General features: G+C 61.1%; 1 protein-coding gene across 1 annotated transcript in view; it reads right to left on the reverse strand.

The window, feature by feature from the left end:
* The window catches only part of cpamd8 (C3 and PZP like alpha-2-macroglobulin domain containing 8), a 176,921-nt gene that overhangs the window by 95,303 nt on the left and 58,753 nt on the right, over positions 1-22,865 (reverse strand). Inside the window, exon 11 of the mRNA XM_067968643.1 lies at positions 22,264-22,491. Within this exon, the coding sequence (XP_067824744.1) occupies positions 22,264-22,491 (228 nt within the window). The remainder of the gene's footprint in view (positions 1-22,263; positions 22,492-22,865) is intronic.

The following is a 22,865-nucleotide window of genomic DNA, read 5'->3' on the forward strand; positions in this document are numbered from 1 at the left end:
GAAGGACAGAGGGACAGAGGGACAGAGGGACAGAAGGACAGAGGGACCGAGGGACAGAAGGACAGAAGGACCGAGGGACAGAGGGACAGAGGGACAGAGGGACCGAGGGACAGAGGGACCGAGGGACAGAGGGACAGAGGGACAGAGGGACAGAAGGACAGAGGGACAGAGGGACAGAAGGACAGAAGGACGGAGGGACAGAGGGACAGAAGGACGGAGGGACCGAGGGACAGAAGGACCGAGGGACCGAGGGACAGAGGGACCGAGGGACAGAGGGACCGAGGGTCAGAGGGACAGAAGGACAGAGGGACAGAGGGACAGAAGGACAGAGGGACAGAGGGACCGAGGGTCAGAGGGACAGAGGGACAGAAGGACAGAAGGACAGAGGGACCGAGGGACAGAAGGACAGAGGGACAGAAGGACAGAAGGACAGAGGGACAGAAGGACAGAGGGACAGAGGGACCGAGGGACAGAAGGACAGATGGACCGAGGGACCGAGGGACAGAAGGACGGAGGGACCGAGGGACAGAGGGACCGAGGGACAGAGGGACGGAGGGACGGAGGGACAGAGGGACAGAGGGACAGAGGGACAGAGGGAGAGAAGGACCAAGGGACCGAGGGACAGAGGGACCGAGGGACAGAAGGACAGAGGGACAGAGGGACAGAGGGACCGAGGGACAGAGGGACGGAGGGACTGAGGGACAGAGGGACCGAGGGACCGAGGGACAGAGGGACCGAGGGACCGAGGGACAGAGGGACCGAGGGACAGAAGGACCGAGGGACCGAGGGACAGAGGGACTGAGGGACTGAGGGACCTAGGGACAGAAGGACGGAGGGACCAAGGGACAGAAGGACAGAGGGACAGAGGGACAGAGGAACAGAGGGACAGAGGGACCGAGGGACAGAAGGACAGAGGGACAGAAGGACAGAGGGACAGAGGGACCGAGGGACAGAGGGACAGAAGGACAGAGGGACCGAGGGACAGAGGGACAGAAGGACAGAGGGGCAGAGGGACAGAGGGACAGAAGGACAGAAGGACAGAGGGACCGAGGGACAGAGGGACAGAGGGACCGAGGGACAGAGGGACCGAGGGACAGAGGGACAGAGGGACCGAGGGACAGAGGGACCGAGGGACCGAGGGACAGAAGGACAGAGGGACAGAGGGACAGAAGGACAGAGGGACAGAGGGACCGAGGGACAGAAGGACAGAGGGACAGAGGGACCGAGGGTCAGAGGGACAGAGGGACAGAAGGACAGAAGGACAGAGGGACCGAGGGACAGAAGGACAGAGGGACAGAAGGACAGAGGGGCAGAGGGACCGAGGGACAGAAGGACAGAAGGACGGAGGGACCGAGGGACAGAAGGACCGAGGGACCGAGGGACAGAGGGACCGAGGGACAGAGGGACCGAGGGTCAGAGGGACAGAAGGACAGAGGGACAGAGGGACAGAAGGACAGAGGGACAGAGGGACCGAGGGTCAGAGGGACAGAAGGACAGAAGGACAGAGGGACCGAGGGACAGAAGGACAGAGGGACAGAAGGACAGAAGGACAGAGGGACAGAAGGACAGAGGGACAGAGGGACCGAGGGACAGAAGGACAGATGGACCGAGGGACCGAGGGACAGAAGGACGGAGGGACCGAGGGACAGAGGGACCGAGGGACAGAGGGACGGAGGGACGGAGGGACAGAGGGACAGAGGGACAGAGGGACAGAAGGACCAAGGGACCGAGGGACAGAGGGACCGAGGGACAGAAGGACAGAGGGACAGAGGGACCGAGGGACAGAGGGACGGAGGGACCGAGGGACAGAGGGACCGAGGGACCGAGGGACAGAGGGACCGAGGGACAGAGGGACCGAGGGACAGAGGGACCGAGGGACAGAAGGACCGAGGGACCGAGGGACAGAGGGACTGAGGGACTGAGGGACCTAGGGACAGAAGGACGGAGGGACCAAGGGACAGAAGGACAGAGGGACAGAGGAACAGAGGGACAGAGGGACCGAGGGACAGAAGGACAGAGGGACAGAAGGACAGAGGGACAGAGGGACCGAGGGACAGAGGGACAGAAGGACAGAGGGACCGAGGGACAGAGGGACAGAAGGACAGAGGGGCAGAGGGACAGAGGGACAGAAGGACAGAAGGACAGAGGGACCGAGGGACAGAGGGACAGAGGGACAGAGGGACCGAGGGACAGAGGGACAGAGGGACCGAGGGACAGAGGGACCGAGGGACCGAGGGACAGAAGGACAGAGGGACAGAGGGACAGAAGGACAGAGGGACAGAGGGACCGAGGGACAGAAGGACAGAGGGACAGAGGGACCGAGGGTCAGAGGGACAGAGGGACAGAAGGACAGAAGGACAGAGGGACCGAGGGACAGAAGGACAGAGGGACAGAAGGACAGAGGGGCAGAGGGACCGAGGGACAGAAGGACAGAGGGACAGAAGGACAGAGGGACAGAGGGTCAGAAGGACAGAGGGACCGAGGGACAGAAGGACAGAGGGACCGAGGGACAGAGGGACAGAGGGACCGAGGGACAGAGGGACCGAGGGACAGAGGGACCGAGGGACAGAGGGACCGAGGGACAGAGGGACAGAGGGACCGAGGGACAGAGGGACCGAGGGACAGAGGTACAGAAGGACAGAGGGACAGAGGGACCGAGGGACAGAAGGACCGAGGGACCGAGGGACAGAAGGACCGAGGGACAGAGGGACCGAGGGACAGAGGGACCGAGGGACAGAGGGACCGAGGGACCGAGGGACAGAAGGACAGAGGGACGGAAGGACGGAGGGACAGAAGGACCGAGGGACCGAGGGACAGAAGGACCGAGGGACAGAGGGACCGAGGGACAGAGGGACCGAGGGACAGAAGGACAGAGGGACAGAGGGACAGAGGGACAGAAGGACAGAGGGACAGAGGGACAGAAGGACAGAGGGACAGAGGGACCGAGGGACAGAGGGACAGAGGGACAGAAGGACAGAAGGACAGAGGGACCGAGGGACAGAAGGACAGAGGGACAGAAGGACAGAGGGGCAGAGGGACAGAAGGACAGAAGGACAGAGGGACAGAAGGATAGAGGGACAGAGGGACAGAGGGACCGAGGGACAGAAGGACAGATGGACCGAGGGACAGAGGGACCGAGGGACCGAGGGACAGAGGGACCGAGGGACCGAGGGACAGAAGGACAGAGGGACAGAAGGACAGAGGGACAGAAGGACAGAGGGACAGAGGGACCGAGGGACCGAGGGACAGAAGGACAGAGGGACCGAGGGACAGAAGGACAGAGGGACAGAGGGACCGAGGGTCAGAGGGACAGAGGGACAGAAGGACAGAAGGACAGAGGGACCGAGGGACAGAAGGACAGAGGGACAGAAGGACAGAGGGGCAGAGGGACCGAGGGACAGAAGGACAGAGGGACAGAAGGACAGAGGGACAGAGGGTCAGAAGGACAGAGGGACCGAGGGACAGAAGGACAGAGGGACCGAGGGACAGAGGGACAGAGGGACCGAGGGACAGAGGGACCGAGGGACAGAGGGACCGAGGGACAGAGGGACCGAGGGACAGAGGGACAGAGGGACCGAGGGACAGAGGGACCGAGGGACAGAGGTACAGAAGGACAGAGGGACAGAGGGACCGAGGGACAGAAGGACCGAGGGACCGAGGGACAGAAGGACCGAGGGACAGAGGGACCGAGGGACAGAGGGACCGAGGGACAGAGGGACCGAGGGACAGAGGGACCGAGGGTCCGAGGGACAGAAGGACAGAGGGACGGAAGGACGGAGGGACAGAAGGACCGAGGGACCAAGGGACAGAAGGACCGAGGGACAGAGGGACCGAGGGACAGAGGGACCGAGGGACAGAAGGACAGAGGGACAGAGGGACAGAGGGACAGAGGGACAGAAGGACAGAGGGACAGAGGGACAGAAGGACAGAGGGACAGAGGGACCGAGGGACAGAGGGACAGAGGGACAGAAGGACAGAAGGACAGAGGGACCGAGGGACAGAAGGACAGAGGGACAGAAGGACAGAGGGGCAGAGGGACAGAAGGACAGAAGGACAGAGGGACAGAAGGATAGAGGGACAGAGGGACAGAGGGACCGAGGGACAGAAGGACAGATGGACCGAGGGACAGAGGGACCGAGGGACCGAGGGACAGAGGGACCGAGGGACCGAGGGACAGAAGGACAGAGGGACAGAAGGACAGAGGGACAGAAGGACAGAGGGACAGAGGGACCGAGGGACCGAGGGACAGAAGGACAGAGGGACAGAAGGACAGAGGGACAGAAGGACAGAGGGACAGAGGGACAGAGGGACCGAGGGACAGAAGGACAGAGGGACAGAAGGACAGAGGGACAGAAGGACCGAGGGACAGAAGGACAGAGGGACAGAAGGACAGAGGGACAGAAGGACAGAGGGACAGAGGGACAGAAGGACAGAGGGACAGAGGGACAGAGGGACCGAGGGACAGAAGGACAGAGGGACAGAGGGACAGGAGGACAGAGGGACAGAAGGACAGAAGGACAGAGGGTCAGAAGGACAGAGGGACAGAGGGACAGAAGGACAGAGGGACAGAGGGACCGAGGGACAGAGGGACCGAGGGACAGAGGGACAGAGGGACAGAGGGACCGAGGGACAGAGGGACCGAGGGACAGAGGGACCGAGGGACAGAGGGACAGAGGGACAGAAGGACAGAGGGACCGAGGGACAGAAGGTCAGATGGACCGAGGGACAGAAGGTCAGATGGACCGAGGGACAGAGGGACCGAAGGGACAGAGGGACCGAGGGACAGAGGGACAGAGGGACCGAGGGACAGAAGGACAGAGGGACAGAAGGACAGAGGGACCGAGGGACAGAAGGACAGAAGGACAGAGGGACAGAGGGACAGAAGGACAGAGGGACAGAAGGACAGAGGGACAGAGGGACAGAAGGACAGAGGGACAGAAGGACAGAGGGACCGAGGGACAGAAGGACAGAGGGACAGAAGGACAGAGGGACTGAGGGACCGAGGGACAGAAGGACAGAGGGACAGAGGGACAGAAGGACAGAGGGACAGAAGGACAGAGGGACCGAGGGACAGAAGGACCGAGGGACAGAAGGACAGAGGGACAGAAGGACAGAGGGACAGAGGGACCGAGGGACAGAAGGACGGAGGGACCGAGGGACAGAAGGACCGAGGGACAGAGGGACCGAGGGACAGAGGGACTGAGGGACTGAGGGACCGAGGGACAGAAGGACGGAGGGACCGAGGGACAGAAGGACAGAGGGACAGAGGGACCGAGGGACAGAGGAACAGAGGGACAGAGGGACAGAGGGACAGAGGGACCGAGGGACAGAGGGACCGAGGGACAGAAGGACAGAGGGACAGAGGGACCGAGGGACAGAGGGACCGAGGGACAGAAGGACGGAGGGACCGAGGGACAGAAGGACCGAGGGACAGAGGGACCGAGGGACAGAGGGACTGAGGGACCGAGGGACAGAAGGACGGAGGGACCGAGGGACAGAAGGACGGAGGGACAGAGGGACCGAGGGACAGAGGGACAGAGGGACAGAGGGACCGAGGGACAGAAGGACAGAGGGACAGAAGGACAGAGGGACAGAAGGACAGAGGGACAGAGGGACAGAAGGACAGAGGGACAGAGGGACAGAGGGACCGAGGGACAGAAGGACAGAGGGACAGAGGGACAGAAGGACAGAGGGACAGAAGGACAGAAGGACAGAGGGTCAGAAGGACAGAGGGACAGAGGGACAGAAGGACAGAGGGACAGAGGGACCGAGGGACCGAGGGACCGAGGGACAGAGGGACAGAGGGACAGAGGGACAGAGGGACCGAGGGACAGAGGGACCGAGGGACAGAGGGACAGAAGGACAGAGGGACCGAGGGACAGAAGGTCAGATGGACCGAGGGACAGAAGGTCAGATGGACCGAGGGACAGAGGGACCGAAGGGACAGAGGGACCGAGGGACAGAGGGACAGAGGGACCGAGGGACAGAAGGACAGAGGGACAGAGGGACAGAAGGACAGAGGGACCGAGGGACAGAAGGACAGAAGGACAGAGGGACAGAGGGACAGAAGGACAGAGGGACAGAAGGACAGAGGGACAGAGGGACAGAAGGACAGAGGGACAGAAGGACAGAGGGACCGAGGGACAGAAGGACAGAGGGACAGAAGGACAGAGGGACTGAGGGACCGAGGGACAGAAGGACAGAGGGACAGAGGGACAGAAGGACAGAGGGACAGAAGGACAGAGGGACCGAGGGACAGAAGGACCGAGGGACAGAAGGACAGAGGGACAGAAGGACAGAGGGACAGAGGGACCGAGGGACAGAAGGACGGAGGGACCGAGGGACAGAAGGACCGAGGGACAGAGGGACCGAGGGACAGAGGGACTGAGGGACTGAGGGACCGAGGGACAGAAGGACGGAGGGACCGAGGGACAGAAGGACAGAGGGACAGAGGGACCGAGGGACAGAGGAACAGAGGGACAGAGGGACAGAGGGACCGAGGGACAGAGGGACCGAGGGACAGAGGGACCGAGGGACAGAAGGACAGAGGGACAGAGGGACCGAGGGACAGAGGGACCGAGGGACAGAAGGACGGAGGGACCGAGGGACAGAAGGACCGAGGGACAGAGGGACCGAGGGACAGAGGGACTGAGGGACCGAGGGACAGAAGGACGGAGGGACCGAGGGACAGAAGGACGGAGGGACAGAGGGACCGAGGGACAGAGGGACAGAGGGACAGAGGGACAGAAGGACAGAGGGACAGAAGGACAGAGGGACAGAAGGACAGAGGGACAGAGGGACCGAGGGACCGAGGGACAGAGGGACAGAAGGACAGAGGGACCGAGGGCCAGAGGGACAGAAGGACAGAGGGGCAGAGGGACAGAAGGACAGAAGGATAGAGGGACCGAGGGACAGAAGGACAGAGGGACAGAGGGACAGAGGGACAGAAGGACAGAGGGACCGAGGGACAGAGGGACCGAGGGACAGAGGGACCGAGGGACAGAAGGACAGAGGGACAGAGGGACCGAGGGACAGAGGGACCGAGGGACAGAAGGACGGAGGGACCGAGGGACAGAAGGACCGAGGGACAGAGGGACCGAGGGACAGAGGGACTGAGGGACCGAGGGACAGAGGAACAGAGGGACAGAGGGACAGAGGGACAGAGGGACCGAGGGACAGAAGGACAGAGGGACAGAAGGACAGAGGGACAGAAGGACAGAGGGACAGAGGGACCGAGGGACCGAGGGACAGAGGGACAGAAGGACAGAGGGACCGAGGGCCAGAGGGACAGAAGGACAGAGGGGCAGAGGGACAGAAGGACAGAAGGACAGAAGGACAGAGGGACTGAGGGACAGAAGGACAGAGGGACCGAGGGACAGAAGGACAGAGGGACCGAGGGACAGAAGGACCGAGGGACAGAAGGACAGAGGGACAGAAGGACAGAGGGACAGAGGGACAGAGGGACAGAAGGACAGAGGGACCGAGGGACAGAAGGACAGAGGGACCGAGGGACAGAAGGACAGAGGGACCGAGGGACAGAGGGACAGAGAGGACCGAGGGACAGAAGGACAGAGGGACGGAGGGACCGAGGGACAGAAGGACCAAGGGACAGAGGGACCGAGGGACAGAAGGACAGAGGGACCGAGGGACAGAAGGACTGAGGGACAGAAGGACCGAGGGACAGAGGGACCGAGGGACAGAAGGACAGAGGGACAGAGGGACCGAGGGACAGAAGGACAGAGGGACAGAGGGACCGAGGGACAGAGGGACCGAGGGACAGAAGGACAGAGGGACAGAGGGACCGAGGGACAGAGGGACCGAGGGACGGAGGGACGGAGGGACAGAGGGACCGAGGGACAGAGGGACCGAGGGACAGAGGGACCGAGGGACAGAAGGACAGAGGGACAGAGGGACCGAGGGACAGAGGGACCGAGGGACCGAAGGACGGAGGGACCGAGGGACAGAAGGACCGAGGGACAGAGGGACAGAGGGACAGAGGGACCGAGGGACAGAAGGACAGAAGGACGGAGGGACAGAAGGACAGAGGGACAGAGGGACCGAGGGACAGAGAAACAGAGGGACAGAGGGACCGAGGGACAGAAGGACAGAGGGACAGAAGGACAGAGGGACAGAAGGACAGAGGGACAGAGGGACCGAGGGACAGAGGGACAGAGGGACAGAAGGACAGAAGGACAGAGGGACAGAGGGACAGAGGGACAGAAGGACAGAGGGGCAGAGGGACAGAAGGACAGAAGGACAGAGGGACCGAGGGACAGAAGGACAGAAGGACAGAGGGACAGAAGGACAGAGGGACCGAGGGACAGAGGGACCGAGGGACAGAGGGACCGAGGGACCGAGGGACAGAGGGACAGAGGGACAGAAGGACAGAAGGACAGAGGGACCGAGGGACAGAGGGACAGAAGGACAGAGGGGCAGAGGGACAGAAGGACAGAGGGACCGAGGGACAGAAGGACAGAAGGACAGAGGGACAGAGGGACAGAGGGACAGAAGGACAGAGGGACCGAGGGACCGAGGGACAGAGGGACCGAGGGACAGAGGGACAGAGGGACAGAAGGACAGAAGGACAGAGGGACCGAGGGACAGAAGGACGGAGGGACCGAGGGACAGAAGGACCGAGGGACAGAGGGACCGAGGGACAGAGGGACAGAGGGACAGAGTGACAGAAGGACAGAGGGACAGAGGGACAGAGGGACAGAGGGACCGAGGGACAGAAGGACAGAGGGACAGAGGGACCGAGGGTCAGAGGGACAGAGGGACAGAAGGACAGAAGGACAGAAGGACAGAGGGACAGAAGGACAGAGGGACAGAAGGACAGAGGGGCAGAGGGACCGAGGGACAGAAGGACAGAGGGACAGAGGGACAGAGGGACAGAAGGACAGAGGGACCGAGGGACAGAAGGACAGAAGGACCGAGGGACAGAGGGACAGAGGGACCGAGGGACAGAGGGACCGAGGGACAGAGGGACAGAGGGACAGAGGGACAGAAGGACAGAGGGACAGAGGGACAGAAGGACAGAAGGACGGAGGGACAGAGGGACAGAAGGACGGAGGGACCGAGGGACAGAAGGACCGAGGGACCGAGGGACAGAGGGACCGAGGGACAGAGGGACCGAGGGTCAGAGGGACAGAAGGACAGAGGGACAGAGGGACAGAAGGACAGAGGGACAGAGGGACCGAGGGTCAGAGGGACAGAGGGACAGAAGGACAGAAGGACAGAGGGACCGAGGGACAGAAGGACAGAGGGACAGAAGGACAGAAGGACAGAGGGACAGAAGGACAGAGGGACAGAGGGACCGAGGGACAGAAGGACAGATGGACCGAGGGACAGAAGGACGGAGGGACCGAGGGACAGAGGGACCGAGGGACAGAGGGACGGAGGGACGGAGGGACAGAGGGACAGAGGGACAGAGGGACAGAAGGACCAAGGGACCGAGGGACAGAGGGACCGAGGGACAGAAGGACAGAGGGACAGAGGGACCGAGGGACAGAGGGACGGAGGGACTGAGGGACAGAGGGACCGAGGGACCGAGGGACAGAGGGACCGAGGGACCGAGGGACAGAGGGACCGAGGGACAGAAGGACCGAGGGACCGAGGGACAGAGGGACTGAGGGACTGAGGGACCTAGGGACAGAAGGACGGAGGGACCAAGGGACAGAAGGACAGAGGGACAGAGGGACAGAGGAACAGAGGGACAGAGGGACCGAGGGACAGAAGGACAGAGGGACAGAAGGACAGAGGGACAGAGGGACCGAGGGACAGAAGGACAGAGGGACCGAGGGACAGAGGGACAGAAGGACAGAGGGGCAGAGGGACAGAGGGACAGAAGGACAGAAGGACAGAGGGACAGAGGGACCGAGGGACAGAGGGACCGAGGGACAGAGGGACAGAGGGACCGAGGGACCGAGGGACCGAGGGACAGAAGGACAGAGGGACAGAGGGACAGAAGGACAGAGGGACAGAGGGACCGAGGGACAGAAGGACAGAGGGACAGAGGGACCGAGGGTCAGAGGGACAGAGGGACAGAAGGACAGAAGGACAGAGGGACCGAGGGACAGAAGGACAGAGGGACAGAAGGACAGAGGGGCAGAGGGACCGAGGGACAGAAGGACAGAAGGACGGAGGGACCGAGGGACAGAAGGACCGAGGGACCGAGGGACAGAGGGACCGAGGGACAGAGGGACCGAGGGTCAGAGGGACAGAAGGACAGAGGGACAGAGGGACAGAAGGACAGAGGGACAGAGGGACCGAGGGTCAGAGGGACAGAGGGACAGAAGGACAGAAGGACAGAGGGACCGAGGGACAGAAGGACAGAGGGACAGAAGGACAGAAGGACAGAGGGACAGAAGGACAGAGGGACAGAGGGACCGAGGGACAGAAGGACAGATGGACCGAGGGACCGAGGGACAGAAGGACGGAGGGACCGAGGGACAGAGGGACCGAGGGACAGAGGGACGGAGGGACGGAGGGACAGAGGGACAGAGGGACAGAGGGACAGAAGGACCAAGGGACCGAGGGACAGAGGGACCGAGGGACAGAAGGACAGAGGGACAGAGGGACCGAGGGACAGAGGGACGGAGGGACGGAGGGACAGAGGGACCGAGGGACCGAGGGACAGAGGGACCGAGGGACAGAGGGACCGAGGGACAGAGGGACCGAGGGACAGAAGGACCGAGGGACCGAGGGACAGAGGGACTGAGGGACTGAGGGACCTAGGGACAGAAGGACGGAGGGACCAAGGGACAGAAGGACAGAGGGACAGAGGAACAGAGGGACAGAGGGACCGAGGGACAGAAGGACAGAAGGACAGAGGGACAGAGGGACCGAGGGACAGAGGGACAGAAGGACAGAGGGACCGAGGGACAGAGGGACAGAAGGACAGAGGGGCAGAGGGACAGAGGGACAGAAGGACAGAAGGACAGAGGGACCGAGGGACAGAGGGACAGAGGGACCGAGGGACAGAGGGACAGAGGGACCGAGGGACAGAGGGACCGAGGGACAGAAGGACAGAGGGACAGAGGGACAGAAGGACAGAGGGACAGAGGGACCGAGGGACAGAAGGACAGAGGGACAGAGGGACCGAGGGTCAGAGGGACAGAGGGACAGAAGGACAGAAGGACAGAGGGACCGAGGGACAGAAGGACAGAGGGACAGAAGGACAGAGGGGCAGAGGGACCGAGGGACAGAAGGACAGAGGGACAGAAGGACAGAGGGACAGAGGGTCAGAAGGACAGAGGGACCGAGGGACAGAAGGACAGAGGGACCGAGGGACAGAGGGACAGAGGGACCGAGGGACAGAGGGACCGAGGGACAGAGGGACCGAGGGACAGAGGGACCGAGGGACAGAGGGACAGAGGGACCGAGGGACAGAGGGACCGAGGGACAGAGGTACAGAAGGACAGAGGGACAGAGGGACCGAGGGACAGAAGGACCGAGGGACCGAGGGACAGAAGGACCGAGGGACAGAGGGACCGAGGGACAGAGGGACCGAGGGACAGAGGGACCGAGGGACCGAGGGACAGAAGGACAGAGGGACGGAAGGACGGAGGGACAGAAGGACCGAGGGACCGAGGGACAGAAGGACCGAGGGACAGAGGGACCGAGGGACAGAGGGACCGAGGGACAGAAGGACAGAGGGACAGAGGGACAGAGGGACAGAAGGACAGAGGGACAGAGGGACAGAAGGACAGAGGGACAGAGGGACCGAGGGACAGAGGGACAGAGGGACAGAAGGACAGAAGGACAGAGGGACAGAGGGACAGAAGGACAGAGGGACAGAAGGACAGAGGGGCAGAGGGACAGAAGGACAGAAGGACAGAGGGACAGAAGGATAGAGGGACAGAGGGACAGAGGGACCGAGGGACAGAAGGACAGATGGACCGAGGGACAGAGGGACCGAGGGACCGAGGGACAGAGGGACCGAGGGACCGAGGGACAGAAGGACAGAGGGACAGAAGGACAGAGGGACAGAAGGACAGAGGGACAGAGGGACCGAGGGACCGAGGGACAGAAGGACAGAGGGACCGAGGGACAGAAGGACAGAGGGACAGAGGGACCGAGGGTCAGAGGGACAGAGGGACAGAAGGACAGAAGGACAGAGGGACCGAGGGACAGAAGGACAGAGGGACAGAAGGACAGAGGGGCAGAGGGACCGAGGGACAGAAGGACAGAGGGACAGAAGGACAGAGGGACAGAGGGTCAGAAGGACAGAGGGACCGAGGGACAGAAGGACAGAGGGACCGAGGGACAGAGGGACAGAGGGACCGAGGGACAGAGGGACCGAGGGACAGAGGGACCGAGGGACAGAGGGACCGAGGGACAGAGGGACAGAGGGACCGAGGGACAGAGGGACCGAGGGACAGAGGTACAGAAGGACAGAGGGACAGAGGGACCGAGGGACAGAAGGACCGAGGGACCGAGGGACAGAAGGACCGAGGGACAGAGGGACCGAGGGACAGAGGGACCGAGGGACAGAGGGACCGAGGGACAGAGGGACCGAGGGACCGAGGGACAGAAGGACAGAGGGACGGAAGGACGGAGGGACAGAAGGACCGAGGGACCGAGGGACAGAAGGACCGAGGGACAGAGGGACCGAGGGACAGAGGGACCGAGGGACAGAAGGACAGAGGGACAGAGGGACAGAGGGACAGAGGGACAGAAGGACAGAGGGACAGAGGGACAGAAGGACAGAGGGACAGAGGGACCGAGGGACAGAGGGACAGAGGGACAGAAGGACAGAAGGACAGAGGGACCGAGGGACAGAAGGACAGAGGGACAGAAGGACAGAGGGGCAGAGGGACAGAAGGACAGAAGGACAGAGGGACAGAAGGATAGAGGGACAGAGGGACAGAGGGACCGAGGGACAGAAGGACAGATGGACCGAGGGACAGAGGGACCGAGGGACCGAGGGACAGAGGGACCGAGGGACAGAAGGACAGAGGGACAGAAGGACAGAGGGACAGAAGGACAGAGGGACAGAGGGACCGAGGGACCGAGGGACAGAAGGACAGAGGGACAGAAGGACAGAGGGACAGAAGGACAGAGGGACAGAGGGACAGAGGGACCGAGGGACAGAAGGACAGAGGGACAGAAGGACAGAGGGACAGAAGGACAGAGGGACAGAGGGACCGAGGGACAGAAGGACAGAGGGACAGAAGGACAGAGGGACAGAGGGACAGAAGGACAGAGGGACAGAGGGACAGAGGGACCGAGGGACAGAAGGACAGAGGGACAGAGGGACAGGAGGACAGAGGGACAGAAGGACAGAAGGACAGAGGGTCAGAAGGACAGAGGGACAGAGGGACAGAAGGACAGAGGGACAGAGGGACCGAGGGACAGAGGGACCGAGGGACAGAGGGACAGAGGGACAGAGGGACCGAGGGACAGAGGGACCGAGGGACAGAGGGACAGAGGGACAGAAGGACAGAGGGACCGAGGGACAGAAGGTCAGATGGACCGAGGGACAGAAGGTCAGATGGACCGAGGGACAGAGGGACCGAAGGGACAGAGGGACCGAGGGACAGAGGGACAGAGGGACCGAGGGACAGAAGGACAGAGGGACAGAAGGACAGAAGGACCGAGGGACCGAGGGACAGAAGGACCGAGGGACAGAGGGACCGAGGGACAGAGGGACCGAGGGACAGAGGGACCGAGGGACAGAGGGACCGAGGGACCGAGGGACAGAAGGACAGAGGGACGGAAGGACGGAGGGACAGAAGGACCGAGGGACCGAGGGACAGAAGGACCGAGGGACAGAGGGACCGAGGGACAGAGGGACCGAGGGACAGAAGGACAGAGGGACAGAGGGACAGAGGGACAGAGGGACAGAAGGACAGAGGGACAGAGGGACAGAAGGACAGAGGGACAGAGGGACCGAGGGACAGAGGGACAGAGGGACAGAAGGACAGAAGGACAGAGGGACCGAGGGACAGAAGGACAGAGGGACAGAAGGACAGAGGGGCAGAGGGACAGAAGGACAGAAGGACAGAGGGACAGAAGGATAGAGGGACAGAGGGACAGAGGGACCGAGGGACAGAAGGACAGATGGACCGAGGGACAGAGGGACCGAGGGACCGAGGGACAGAGGGACCGAGGGACAGAAGGACAGAGGGACAGAAGGACAGAGGGACAGAAGGACAGAGGGACAGAGGGACAGAAGGACAGAGGGACAGAAGGACAGAGGGACAGAAGGACAGAGGGACAGAGGGACCGAGGGACAGAAGGACAGAGGGACAGAAGGACAGAGGGACAGAGGGACAGAAGGACAGAGGGACAGAGGGACAGAGGGACCGAGGGACAGAAGGACAGAGGGACAGAGGGACAGGAGGACAGAGGGACAGAAGGACAGAAGGACAGAGGGTCAGAAGGACAGAGGGACAGAGGGACAGAAGGACAGAGGGACAGAGGGACCGAGGGACAGAGGGACCGAGGGACAGAGGGACAGAGGGACAGAGGGACCGAGGGACAGAGGGACCGAGGGACAGAGGGACAGAGGGACAGAAGGACAGAGGGACCGAGGGACAGAAGGTCAGATGGACCGAGGGACAGAAGGTCAGATGGACCGAGGGACAGAGGGACCGAAGGGACAGAGGGACCGAGGGACAGAGGGACAGAGGGACCGAGGGACAGAAGGACAGAGGGACAGAAGGACAGAGGGACCGAGGGACAGAAGGACAGAAGGACAGAGGGACAGAGGGACAGAAGGACAGAGGGACAGAAGGACAGAGGGACAGAGGGACAGAAGGACAGAGGGACAGAAGGACAGAGGGACCGAGGGACAGAAGGACAGAGGGACAGAAGGACAGAGGGACTGAGGGACCGAGGGACAGAAGGACAGAGGGACAGAGGGACAGAAGGACAGAGGGACAGAAGGACAGAGGGACCGAGGGACAGAAGGACCGAGGGACAGAAGGACAGAGGGACAGAAGGACAGAGGGACAGAGGGACCGAGGGACAGAAGGACGGAGGGACCGAGGGACAGAAGGACCGAGGGACAGAGGGACCGAGGGACAGAGGGACTGAGGGACTGAGGGACCGAGGGACAGAAGGACGGAGGGACCGAGGGACAGAAGGACAGAGGGACAGAGGGACCGAGGGACAGAGGAACAGAGGGACAGAGGGACAGAGGGACAGAGGGACCGAGGGACCGAGGGACAGAGGGACCGAGGGACAGAAGGACAGAGGGACAGAGGGACCGAGGGACAGAGGGACCGAGGGACAGAAGGACGGAGGGACCGAGGGACAGAAGGACCGAGGGACAGAGGGACCGAGGGACAGAGGGACTGAGGGACCGAGGGACAGAAGGACGGAGGGACCGAGGGACAGAAGGACGGAGGGACAGAGGGACCGAGGGACAGAGGGACAGAGGGACAGAGGGACCGAGGGACAGAAGGACAGAGGGACAGAAGGACAGAGGGACAGAAGGACAGAGGGACAGAGGGACAGAAGGACAGAGGGACAGAGGGACAGAGGGACCGAGGGACAGAAGGACAGAGGGACAGAGGGACAGAAGGACAGAGGGACAGAAGGACAGAAGGACAGAGGGTCAGAAGGACAGAGGGACAGAGGGACAGAAGGACAGAGGGACAGAGGGACCGAGGGACAGAGGGACCGAGGGACAGAGGGACAGAGGGACAGAGGGACCGAGGGACAGAGGGACCGAGGGACAGAGGGACAGAAGGACAGAGGGACCGAGGGACAGAAGGTCAGATGGACCGAGGGACAGAAGGTCAGATGGACCGAGGGACAGAGGGACCGAAGGGACAGAGGGACCGAGGGACAGAGGGACAGAGGGACCGAGGGACAGAAGGACAGAGGGACAGAGGGACAGAAGGACAGAGGGACCGAGGGACAGAAGGACAGAAGGACAGAGGGACAGAGGGACAGAAGGACAGAGGGACAGAAGGACAGAGGGACAGAGGGACAGAAGGACAGAGGGACAGAAGGACAGAGGGACCGAGGGACAGAAGGACAGAGGGACAGAAGGACAGAGGGACTGAGGGACCGAGGGACAGAAGGACAGAGGGACAGAGGGACAGAAGGACAGAGGGACAGAAGGACAGAGGGACCGAGGGACAGAAGGACCGAGGGACAGAAGGACAGAGGGACAGAAGGACAGAGGGACAGAGGGACCGAGGGACAGAAGGACGGAGGGACCGAGGGACAGAAGGACCGAGGGACAGAGGGACCGAGGGACAGAGGGACTGAGGGACTGAGGGACCGAGGGACAGAAGGACGGAGGGACAGAAGGACGGAGGGACCGAGGGACAGAAGGACAGAGGGACAGAGGGACCGAGGGACAGAGGAACAGAGGGACAGAGGGACAGAGGGACCGAGGGACAGAGGGACCGAGGGACAGAGGGACCGAGGGACAGAAGGACAGAGGGACAGAGGGACCGAGGGACAGAGGGACCGAGGGACAGAAGGACGGAGGGACCGAGGGACAGAAGGACCGAGGGACAGAGGGACCGAGGGACAGAGGGACTGAGGGACCGAGGGACAGAAGGACGGAGGGACCGAGGGACAGAAGGACGGAGGGACAGAGGGACCGAGGGACAGAGGGACAGAGGGACCGAGGGACAGAAGGACAGAGGGACAGAAGGACAGAGGGACAGAAGGACAGAGGGACAGAGGGACCGAGGGACCGAGGGACAGAGGGACAGAAGGACAGAGGGACCGAGGGCCAGAGGGACAGAAGGACAGAGGGGCAGAGGGACAGAAGGACAGAAGGATAGAGGGACCGAGGGACAGAAGGACAGAGGGACAGAGGGACAGAGGGACAGAAGGACAGAGGGACCGAGGGACAGAGGGACCGAGGGACAGAGGGACCGAGGGACAGAAGGACAGAGGGACAGAGGGACCGAGGGACAGAGGGACCGAGGGACAGAAGGACGGAGGGACCGAGGGACAGAAGGACCGAGGGACAGAGGGACCGAGGGACAGAGGGACTGAGGGACCGAGGGACAGAAGGACGGAGGGACCGAGGGACAGAAGGACGGAGGGACAGAGGGACCGAGGGACAGAGGGACAGAGGGACAGAGGGACCGAGGGACAGGAGGACAGAGGGACAGAAGGACAGAGGGACAGAAGGACAGAGGGACAGAGGGACCGAGGGACCGAGGGACAGAGGGACAGAAGGACAGAGGGACCGAGGGCCAGAGGGACAGAAGGACAGAGGGGCAGAGGGACAGAAGGACAGAAGGATAGAGGGACCGAGGGACAGAAGGACAGAGGGACAGAGGGACAGAGGGACAGAAGGACAGAGGGACCGAGGGACAGAGGGACAGAAGGACAGAGGGGCAGAGGGACAGAAGGACAGAAGGATAGAGGGACCGAGGGACAGAAGGACAGAGTGACAGAGGGACAGAGGGACAGAAGGACAGAGGGACCGAGGGACAGAAGGACAGAGGGACAGAAGGACAGAGGGACAGAGGGACCGAGGGACAGAAGGACGGAGGGACCGAGGGACAGAAGGACCGAGGGACAGAGGGACCGAGGGACAGAGGGACCGAGGGACAGAGGGACCGAGGGACAGAAGGACGGAGGGACCGAGGGACAGAGGGACCGAGGGACAGAGGGACAGAGGGACAGAGGGACAGAGGGACCGAGGGACAGAGGAACAGAGGAACAGAGGGACAGAAGGACAGAGGGACCGAGGGACAGAAGGTCAGATGGACCGAGGGACAGAAGGTCAGATGGACCGAGGGACAGAGGGACCGAAGGGACAGAGGGACCGAGGGACAGAGGGACAGAGGGACCGAGGGACAGAAGGACAGAGGGACAGAGGGACAGAAGGACAGAGGGACCGAGGGACAGAAGGACAGAGGGACAGAGGGACAGAAGGACAGAGGGACAGAAGGACAGAGGGACAGAGGGACAGAAGGACAGAGGGACAGAAGGACAGAGGGACCGAGGGACAGAAGGACAGAGGGACAGAAGGACAGAGGGACTGAGGGACCGAGGGACAGAAGGACAGAGGGACAGAGGGACAGAAGGACAGAGGGACAGAAGGACAGAGGGACCGAGGGACAGAAGGACAGAGGGACAGAAGGACAGAGGGACAGAGGGACCGAGGGACAGAAGGACGGAGGGACCGAGGGACAGAAGGACCGAGGGACAGAGGGACCGAGGGACAGAGGGACTGAGGGACTGAGGGACTGAGGGACTGAGGGACCGAGGGACAGAAGGACGGAGGGACCGAGGGACAGAAGGACAGAGGGACAGAGGGACCGAGGGACAGAGGAACAGAGGGACAGAGGGACAGAGGGACCGAGGGACAGAGGGACCGAGGGACAGAGGGACCGAGGGACAGAAGGACAGAGGGACAGAGGGACCGAGGGACAGAGGGACCGAGGGACAGAAGGACGGAGGGACCGAGGGACAGAAGGACCGAGGGACAGAGGGACCGAGGGACAGAGGGACTGAGGGACCGAGGGACAGAAGGACGGAGGGACAGAAGGACGGAGGGACAGAGGGACCGAGGGACAGAGGGACAGAGGGACCGAGGGACAGAAGGACAGAGGGACAGAAGGACAGAGGGACAGAAGGACAGAGGGACAGAGGGACCGAGGGACAGAGGGACAGAGGGACAGAAGGACAGAGGGACCGAGGGCCAGAGGGACAGAAGGACAGAGGGGCAGAGGGACAGAAGGACAGAAGGATAGAGGGACCGAGGGACAGAAGGACAGAGGGACAGAGGGACAGAGGGACAGAAGGACAGAGGGACCGAGGGACAGAGGGACAGAGGGACCGAGGGACAGAGGGACAGAAGGACAGAGGGACCGAGGGACAGAAGGACAGAGGGACAGAAGGACAGAGGGGCAGAGGGACCGAGGGACAGAAGGACAGAGGGACAGAAGGACAGAGGGACAGAGGGACAGAAGGACAGAGGGACCGAGGGACAGAAGGACAGAGGGACCGAGGGACAGAAGGACAGAGGGACCGAGGGACAGAGGGACAGAGGGACCGAGGGACAGAGGGACCGAGGGACCGAGGGACAGAAGGACCGAGGGACGGAAGGACGGAGGGACCGAGGGACAGAAGGACAGAGGGACAGAGGGACAGAGGGACCGAGGGACCGAGGGACAGAGGGACAGAGGGACAGAGGGACAGAGGGACAGAAGGACAGAGGGACCGAGGGACAGAAGGACAGAGGGACAGAAGGACAGAGGGGCAGAGGGACAGAAGGACAGAGGGACAGAAGGACAGAGGGACCGAGGGACCGAGGGACAGAGGGACAGAGGGACAGAGGGACAGAGGGACAGAAGGACAGAGGGACAGAAGGACAGAGGGACAGAGGGACCGAGGGACAGAGGGACCGAGGGACAGAGGGACCGATGGACAGAGGGACCGAGGGACAGAGGGACCGAGGGACAGAGGGACCGAGGGACAGAGGGACAGAAGGACAGAGGGACAGAGGGACAGAGGGACCGAGGGACAGAAGGACAGAGGGACAGAAGGACAGAGGGACCGAGGGACAGAAGGACAGAGGGACAGAAGGACAGAGGGACAGAAGGACAGAAGGACAGAGGGACAGAAGGACAGAGGGACAGAAGGACAGAAGGACAGAGGGACCGAGGGACAGAAGGACAGAGGGACAGAGGGACAGAGGGACCGAGGGACAGAAGGACAGAGGGACAGAAGGACAGAGGGACAGAAGGACAGAAGGACAGAAGGACAGAGGGACCGAGGGACAGAAGGACAGAAGGACAGAGGGACCGAGGGACAGAAGGACAGATGGACCGAGGGACAGAGGGACCGAGGGACAGAGGGACCGAGGGACAGAGGGACCGAGGGACAGAGGGACTGAGGGACCGAGGGACAGAAGGACAGAGGGACAGAGGGACAGAAGGACAGAGGGACAGAGGGACAGAGGGACCGAGGGACAGAAGGACAGAGGGACAGAGGGACAGAAGGACAGAGGGACCGAGGGACAGAAGGACAGAGGGACAGAAGGACAGAGGGACAGAAGGACCGAGGGACCGAGGGACCGAGGGATAGAAGGACAGAGGGACAGAGGGACCGAGGGACAGAGGGACCGAGGGACACATGGATAGGAGGACAGAGGGACCGAGGGACCGAGTGACAGAGGGACAGAGGGACACCACACTGGACTTTGTCTCAAGCTCCAACAGACCAAACAAGTTTAAATGGGCAAGTGAATAATGGCAAAAACATCACATTTATCTCTGTTGTGATTGAGCTTCCTCACTGTAATGGAAAACAATATACACAGGTCAAAGAAGTTACAACACAGAAACAGGCCATTCGGCCCAACCACTCCATTCCAGCATTTCCCCTCCACACGAGCAAAGAGTTCTAATCACATTTACCCGGCCGGTTCCCAAATCTCTTCATCCACCTGTCCAATCTAATCTTGAATGTTGACACAGTTTCTGCCTCTAACTAGTTCACCATTTCGATGCTAAACAATATATAAATTAATTTTGTTACATTTTTTTTCTTTTCCTTTTTTCACTAATACGCTTGAGAAGTTTCACAGTTTGAACACTGCAGGCAGAATCTTTCCTCCTCGAAAGTCCCAGATTGATTTGAAAAGGACAAGCTGAGAAATCCCTCTGAAACTCTGAGTTTCGGGAATGTAAATAACTGCCTGTTATATTCAAAGAGCTGTCAACTCGACATATATTTGGAAAGAAACAAATCGCACAGCATGTTTGTATCTGAATTGAGTGAATGGCTAAGCTCCCAGCCCAAGCAAATTGCTGGTGATCAACCAACTGATCATCTCAACAATGTAGTGAGTTAAACCAGAACATGATATCTGCCAGTGAAGTTCATTTTTAACTCCTTATGTATCAGAACATTTCTTTACACAAAAGGCTGTTCGTGTATGGAATGCTTTGCCACTGGGAGTGTTGTGGCAGAGACCATTGCGTCAGCCAGGACCCTCCCTGAGTGTGTACTGAGCTTGTTGTCCTGATCAAGGTCCAGTAACGTCTTATAGAAAGTGCACGTGTGTGTGTGTTTACCAGTTGAGGATCGGGCCTGGATGTGATGCCTCCACAGTCAAATATCCTATCAACACTCACTCTCTGAGCTCACACGTGAAGTTTGACCACTTGGAGGGCAGGCAGCGACTATGAAATCTGAACCCCAGTGAGAGTCAGCACCTTCAGGAGAGGAGGGGACCTGTACCCCAGTGAGAGTCAGTACCTTCAGGAGAGGAGGGGACCCGTACCCCAGTGAAAGTCAGCACCTTCAGGAGAGGAGGGGACCTGAACCCCAGTGAGAGTCAGCACCTTCAGGAGAGGAGGGGACCCGTACCCCAGTGAAAGTCAGCACCTTCAGGAGAGGAGGGGACCTGTACCCCAGTGAGAGTGAGGACCTTCAGGAGAGGAGGGGACCTGTACCCCAGTGAGAGTCAGTACCTTCAGGAGAGGAGGGGACCTGTACCCCAGTGAGAGTCAGTACCTTCAGGAGAGGAGGGGACCTGTACCCCAGTGAGAGTCAGCACCTTCAGGAGAGGAGGGGACCTGTACCCCAGTGAGAGTCAGTACCTTCAGGAGAGGAGGGGACCTGTACCCCAGTGAGAGTCAGTACCTTCAGGAGAGGAGGGGACCTGTACCCCAGTGAGAGTCAGTACCTTCAGGAGAGGAGGGGACCTGTACCCCAGTGAGAGTCAGCACCTTCAGGAGAGGAGGGGACCCGTACCCCAGTGAAAGTCAGCACCTTCAGGAGAGGAGGGGACCTGAACCCCAGTGAGAGTCAGCACCTTCAGGAGAGGAGGGGACCCGTACCCCAGTGAAATTCAGCACCTTCAGGAGAGGAGGGGACCTGAACCCCAGTGAGAGTCAGCACCTTCAGGAGAGGAGGGGAGCTGTACCCCAGTGAGAGTCAGCACCTTCAGGAGAGGAGGGGAGCTGTACCCCAGTGAGAGTCAGCACCTTCAGGAGAGGAGGGGAGCTGTACCCCAGTGAGAGTCAGCACCTTCAGGAGAGGAGGGGACCCGTACCCCAGTAAGAGTCAGAGCCTTGAGGGGAGGAGGGGATCTGTACCCCAGGGAGAGTCAGTACCTTCAGGAGAGGAGGGGGGAAACCAGGAAAAAATTCCAGTGATATAAGTTGGCCGTTAGTTTCAAAATTCCAAGCCCTGAATTGTGCTCGAGATGGATCCGTATTGGATGGTGTTACAGTGTTGGTTTGTCAGACTCGATTACAGAGAGAGCCACAGTTGGTTGGTTTATTTCGAGCTTGTGCTCGAGTCTCAGGCTCCTGGTCGTCCTACCTTGCCATTGTACGGAAGGCCAGGTTTGAACTGCTTGCGTGTGTCCTTCGAGTATTTGATGTCAATGAGCTGCTTATGAACTGGGGTCGTGTCATCGAATGTGATCTGTTTACTGCCGTCCACACCGGCAACTGAAGCCCAAATATTCACCGATCCGCGGAAATGTTCCGGAACATCAACAGGCATCATCTCCTTAGCGCAAATGGGAAAGGTGGCCGAGCCGTCAATCTGCGGAGGTGAAGGGTCGAGAAGTGATGCATTTTGGTAGGAAGAATGAGGAGAGGCAATATAAACAAAATGGTACAATTTAAAGGGGGTGCAGGAACAGAGAGACCTGGAGGTGTGTGTACACAAATCTTTGAAGGTGACAGGACAGGTTGAGAAGGCTGTTAAACAAGCATATGGGATCCTGGGCTTTATTAATAGAGGCACAGAGTACTAAAACAAGGAAGTGATACTAAACCTTTATAAATCACTGGTTAGACCCCAGCTGGAGTATTGTGTTCAATTCTGGGCACCGCACTTTAGGAAGGATGTGAAGGCCTTAGTGAGGGTGCAGAGGAGATTTACTAGAACGGTACCAGGGATGAGGGACTTCAGTT

Source organism: Heptranchias perlo, chromosome 29, assembly GCF_035084215.1.
Source record: "Heptranchias perlo isolate sHepPer1 chromosome 29, sHepPer1.hap1, whole genome shotgun sequence".
Taxonomy (NCBI): Eukaryota; Metazoa; Chordata; class Chondrichthyes; order Hexanchiformes; family Hexanchidae; genus Heptranchias; species Heptranchias perlo.